The sequence below is a fragment of the Centrocercus urophasianus genome, unplaced genomic scaffold, assembly GCF_019232065.1.
Source record: "Centrocercus urophasianus isolate 14NV4802_14NV808 unplaced genomic scaffold, USGS_Curo_1.0 seq_23, whole genome shotgun sequence".
In the NCBI taxonomy this organism is placed as follows: Eukaryota; Metazoa; Chordata; class Aves; order Galliformes; family Phasianidae; genus Centrocercus; species Centrocercus urophasianus.
Genome location: NW_024884789.1, coordinates 635658 through 641852, shown reverse-complemented (window position 1 = coordinate 641852; position 6195 = coordinate 635658). Strand labels below are relative to the sequence as shown.

At 54.4% G+C, this 6195-nt stretch overlaps 1 protein-coding gene across 1 annotated transcript; it reads left to right on the top strand.

The window, feature by feature from the left end:
- The first annotated feature begins 327 nt into the window (after positions 1-327).
- Positions 328-1785, top strand: NOX5 (NADPH oxidase 5). The gene is made up of 6 exons (XM_042824515.1): positions 328-390; positions 507-631; positions 845-914; positions 1102-1201; positions 1295-1461; positions 1532-1785. Exons 1-6 carry the CDS (start codon positions 328-330, stop codon positions 1661-1663), a joined length of 657 nt encoding a protein of 218 aa, XP_042680449.1. The 3' UTR covers positions 1664-1785.
- Positions 1786-6195: the final 4410 nt, after the last annotated feature.

Sequence of the window (6195 nt, the reverse complement as noted above, 5' to 3'; positions counted from 1 at the left end):
TGAGGATGGGCACAAGGACCAGGACACATCCCTGCAGGTGGTTGGTGCCAGCACAGCCTCCAAACCCCTCAGACGTCCCCAGAGGGAGGGGGAGAGTCTTGCTGTCATATGGTGTCACTGCCCCAATGGCTTTGGGGTTGGGGTTGAGGTCCATCAGCCTTCACTCCCACTGGGCTCAGCTCTGGGGTCTGATGGGTGCAGTTGGGGAAAAACCAACCCTGAAGCAGCCAGTAGCCAGGCTGTGGGGAATGCTGGATGCTCCTCTGGGAGCAGGGAGGAGGTGGCCACCCACTGCTGCTGATGGACATTCCACATCTGCAGGTTTCCATGGAGCTGGGTGAGAACCAGCAGCTCTGCAGCATCAAGGTGAGCTCGGGGTGGGTGCAGCAGGTGAGAGCTGGGAAGGGACTCAGTCCTGTGTGCTGGTTCTGCCCAGGGCAGAGCATCCTGCTTTGGCGTTGGGTTTGTCACCCTTTTTCTGAGTGCTCAGCCTCTATCTCTCCCAGTGCTACATTGATGGCCCCTACGGGACCCCGACACGCCGGATCTTCACCTCAGAGCATGCTGTGCTCATCGGTGCTGGCATTGGCATCACTCCCTTTGCATCCATCCTGCAGAGCATCATGTACAGGTTGGGGCTGTGCCACGTGTTCAGGGCTGCAATTCCTTATTGCTAAACTTGGGACATGCAGTCACAGGGCCCTACACTGTATTGCCTTTGTGGTTAACCTTCGCCCAGGGGATTTCAGGCAGGGCGTGGGGACTGGTGGGGAAGGAGGCTTGGGGTCTGTGTGGGTGCTCAGGGTGCGAGGGGTACAGACAAGGGTTGCATTCACCCATGCAGGTACCGCCAGAGGAAGCAGAGTTGCCCTGAACGTGAGACCCTGTGGGATGAGGACATGGCACTCAGGAAGGTGGGAGCAGGCTGTGGGGTTTGCAGGGGGAATGTGGGACGCAGGCTCACATCCCATAGGGGATATGAGATGCAGGTTTCCAGAGCGTCTCATCGCATTGGAGATGCAGGTTCTCATCCCATCCCACGTGCTGGATGTGTCCCACGTGCTGTCAGCCTGCCCTGACACGGAGGCTGCATCCTTCCAGGTTGATTTCATCTGGATCAACCGGGACCAGCAGCACTTTGAGTGGTTCCTTGACCTGCTGGCTGCGCTGGAGCTGCAGCAGGAGGAGCAGGAGCCGGGAGGTGAGCAGGACGCGGAGCATCCCACACCCCAAATCAGCTCAGGGTATCCCGGATCCATCCTGAGGCACAGCCGGGTTCCCCCACCGTGCCCAGGGCGCTTCCTGGAGCTGCACCTGTACATGACATCAGCGCTGGGCAGGAGTGATGTGAAGGCGGTGGGGCTGCAGCTGGCCCTGGACCTGCTGGCCGCCAAGGAGCAGAAGGACTCCATCACGGGGCTGCGCACCCGCACGCAGCCCGGCCGCCCCGACTGGAGCCAGGTGAGGGCCAGGGCCTTGCTGGGCACTGCCAGCAGCGGCACAGACACGGCACCTTCCCCTTCCCTTGCAGGTGTTGGGCAGGGTGGCAGAGGAGAGGAAGGGCAAGGTGCACGTGTTCTTCTGTGGCTCGCCGGCCTTGGCCAAAGTGGTCAGAGTGCACTGCGAGCGTTTCGGCTTCCGCTTCTTCAAGGAGAACTTCTAAAGACCGTCGCCATCCTCGCTGCAGGGTGACCCTTCCCAACCTGCTGGGAAGGGGCTGAGCTCGGGGCTGATGACACTGCTGTGATGTGTGGCATCTCCTGTGCCTTGGTCCTGCAGTGCAGCTCACAGGGGGGAGACAGGGAGCTGGGGGGTGACACAGGTGAGGTGAGGGAATGGGGTCCTGCAGCCATCTGCGTGTGTCTGTAGGGGTTGTGTGGGGTATGGAGCGTTTGGAGACAGAAGGAACAGAGAAGGTGGGTGTCCCGGAGCATCCTTACAGGGTTTTTGGGGGCAAGGAGTGGTTTTCTAGAGCATTTGGGGATAGATGGATACGCTGCGGGTGGAGGAGAGGTGCCACATGAGGGCACTGCAGCCCCGGTAAAGTGAATGGACATCTCCCGGTCTGGGCTGCGAGCAGCGGAGGAACTGGAGGGGCTCAGCCTTCCGCCCCCAGGAACCCCAGCCCTGCAGCTGTGTGCACTTTGGGTGGAAAAAAAAGAGATTTCAGGGCTATCCGGGGGGCCCAGAGCAGCAAATCTGATCATCCCAAGCCCTGGCCAAGGAAATCACAACTGATGCTGGCAGCCTGGATGCTTCCCAGCGCTGCATCCCACCCAGTGAGGGGCTGATGGTAATTGGGATAACATTGTACCCATCCTGCTGTGGTCCTTTTAGGGCTGTCTCCCATGCTGAGCCCAAAATACACCCAAATTTCCATCGATGCACCACTGGATGGCATTGCAAGCGGAAGCTTCCTGCATATGCATGTGTGCTTCTTTTGCAATTGTGTCTAGGGGCTTGTTGGGATGGATTTGAGGGGCAGGGGATGGAGCTGACTGCATCCTTTGGGGGGTGCGTGGCCCTGCTGGCTGGGGGGAATGGGGTCCCAACACCCCCCGGCCAGCAGGGCCATGCACACCCCAAAACTGATGCTTGCAAGTGATGCTAAGCCCATAGTTTGGGATGTTCCCCAGATCCAGAGCCCAGGATCTGCACCAGAAGAGCAACAGGAGGCTCCAGATAGGGCTGGAGGTTGGGTAATCACATCTCTCTCTGATTAATGCCTTCCCTTGGCTGCCTTTATTACAATGATTATGCTCCGGCTGTAGCGTAGCAACCACTAATTGTTGGTTGGATGCAAAAAAAAACAAAACAAAACCAAAAAAAACCAACAACCATCATTGCAAAGATTCAATTCTTTTATTGAGATGTCACTGCCTTCATCTCACAGCAGCAGAGGCTCCTGAGACATTGAGGCGCCGGCTCCATTGCAGGCAATGGGGGATGTCCATTGGGCTCTGCCTTGGAGCAGGGAAGCAGGTTTCTCAGCAGCCACAGCATTCCATCACCAAGCAGCCCTGGTACATAGATATTATTCACTTAAGTAATCAATCACTGCCAACAAATTACAGGATACGGGGAATGAAATTAGCAGAATGAGCTATGGATGTAAAATTCATTTGAAATTCAATTTAGGAGCAACATTAGCTTTCAATTAGTCTGCCCAACTGTTTGAGCATCGTTTTGTCTATCAGATTTTTGTATAAATGCAATTAACCTTTGCTGTTAAATTGTTGTTGATTTCATTGATATAACTATTAGGCAGCTCCTAATATTTGGCTCAGATGACATCTCGTTAGCTGGTGGCTTCTAATTAAGGGCCGGTGGTCATTTGTGGATGCTTTGTTTCATCTCCTGGTGGGGCGGGGATGGGGACATGTTGTGGGCCAGGGTGTCACACAGCTGCACGGGGCTGCAGCCTTCATCCCTGGGCACAGCCAAGGCATGGACACGAGGAAGCAGAGGCTCAAAGCACAGGGAGAAGGTTTGTTGGGGGTCGGGACAGCAGCTTCCTGGGCATCTGTGGGGTGCAGCTGGAGGGGCTGGTGGCAGCATGATCCCAGTCACTTATACTGGGAGGTGGTGATGTAAATGATGATGATGATGATAGTTTTGGTGACGGAGGTGACGACGATGATGGTGGTGGTGGCAGTGATGCTGATGAGAGATGTGGTGGCAGTGATGACAATGATGGTTTTGGTGGTGCTGGAAGGACATCATTGCTTTTTGCACTTTCTCTTGCCATTTCCAGCTCTGCTGCCGGAAGCAGTGAGCAGCGCTGGCCTCTCAGCAGCACCTGTACCTAAGGGCTGCCATCAGCAGAGGATGCCTGGGGCTTTTCTTCCTCTTTCCTCCCCGTTCCATCGATGCAACAACCACTTTGTGGGCACCGTGGCAGGGGAGTGCTGTGTGTGCGCCCTCAGCTCAGCCCCACGTGTCCTGGTGCCATGGGGCTCCCCATGTGCAGAGGCTCCAGCAGCTGCTCCCATCCAGCCGTACCACCACCCCACGCAGAGTTGGACCCACAGATGTGCCATCAGCATCACCGCAGCGCGCATCCAATGCACAGCCCAGCACCTCTCTGTCCCCATGAAACTGAGACATCATCGACTGCCACTTAATTCCCACCAGCTATTTTTAACAGACACAACTTTCCCCCTCCGGCTCTATGGATGTTTGTGGGGTTGTAAATTACACCAGTGTCTGATATATATGGCTCATTCTGCTCCTATTGAGGCCGATGGAAATTTTTCCATTGACGTCAGCGGGAGTAGGATTGATCTCCATGCGTGTACCATTTGTTCCTGAGGTTTTAAGAATTCATTTCCTTCCTCCATTGCCAAAGACAGATAGCAGCCGTGGAGGTAGAGGAGTCATCTAATAACCACATATTAATACATGAATCATCAGCTCTGGGCCTGGCTCAGGAGAAGTCTGAGGGGGAAAAGCGTCCCGACGTGGGGCTGTCTGAAATAAAGGATTTCACCAGCACGGCAGCTAATCTGCAACGAGATAATAATTGCAATGTCAATTTTTTACACTGGCTTCAGGACCACGGCTTTTAAGCTCTATTTAAATGCATTACGGCGTGCGGGGCCTCAGCCGAAATCCTTTACCCAGCACTGGAACAACGGCATCCATGGTATTTGTTTGCTGTGTGCAAGTGGTTGCTTTCAGACACAGCCCCAAAACAAGCAGGGGTGGTTCCTGGAGGAAAGGGAGAGTGCAACTGCGACCTGTGGCTGTGCCAGGCTGCCTGCTCCCGTGGCACGAGGCCTCTGTGCAAAAAGAGGGGAAGCCAGGAGCAGCGAGCCCTGTTATCTCCAGATCTTCTTGTGCTTCACCCCGTGATTTTGTTTTCACAGTGTGCGACAAACAGGACTGATGAATAACTGAGACAAAAGTGCAGTGTGCATCTTTGTGTCACCATGGGAACAATCTGTGGGCCAATTCCAGAAGAGAGATCCTGCCCTGCAGAGCTGCAGCAGCTGAGGGCTCTGTGCAGCACATCCCCACCATCGGTCCATGTAATGCAGCACAAGGTCAGCATCCATCCCTTTCCTCCATGCCTGCGAAAGAGCAGCAGTGATGCGCAGAGTGATGCACACAACTGCTGCCTGGGCCAGGGCACGCCAGGCTGGATGTGGCTCTGGGCAGCCCGGTCTGGTGGTTGGAGACCCTGCACACAGCAGGGGGTTGAAATTGGATGATCGTCGTGGTCCTTTTCAACCCAGGCCGTTCTCTGATCCCATGGCCATGCTGTGCAGCAGTGCTGGGACTTCCTTGCATTTATCCTGGAGAATGCAAGGCCGAAACTTGTGCCTTGCAATGGCAGGGTAAAACAGTGGAAGTCTCGTGGCAATGCTGGGCCTACTGTAATTACCTTCCTGGGTCTGCTAATGAGTAATGAAGATGATGCTCTCATTAAGGCACTGCTGAGCGTCTTCTTACTCTGTTAATGTTAAACCAGTGAAAGGTCAGTCCCCCAGCTCCAGACAGAGCTCAGTGAGCCTGTGCAGCAGCAGGTAATCTTGAACAACACAATAATTGCAATGCACACATTTACACCAGCACTGCAACCACACCTTGTAAGCTCTATTTATATGCATTGCAGTGCATTATCTTCCTTTGCAGGAAGCTGTGTGTACCATTGTGCAAGGGGTCACAGAGGGCAGACCTGCGCAGGATCCGGCCTTTGGGCAGCCAAGTGTTATTGCACAAAGCAAAACAGCTCTGGAGATCTGCTGCTATAGCAGCAATAGGAACCTCAGCAGCCGTGCCCGAAGTAGGGATGGGAATTTGGGGTCTGGAGTGCTGAATAGGAACAGGTGATGTTCAGTTCATGCAATAAGTGCTCTTATAGCAAGAGAAAGGTATGGTAAAATTGGCAAAAGGTCAAGATTGCAGGATTGCAGACACGGGCAGGTCTGAAAAGGAGTGCATGTAAGGGACGGAGCCCTGGAAAAGAGGGGGATTCCTGCATCACAGCAAAATACAAACAAAGCGCCAGTTCCACGGCTGCAAAATGAATGTCCTGTTCCTGACAAACGTTTTTTTCTGGATTTTAAAAAAAAAAAATGCAATTAGTTTAATTATGGTGGAAAAAAAGCCTGTTTACACGCCTGATCTTCCCGGCGCCGCAGGGGTTAAAGCCGCGCCCCGCGTCCTCCCGCGCCCGCGCCGCCACGTGCA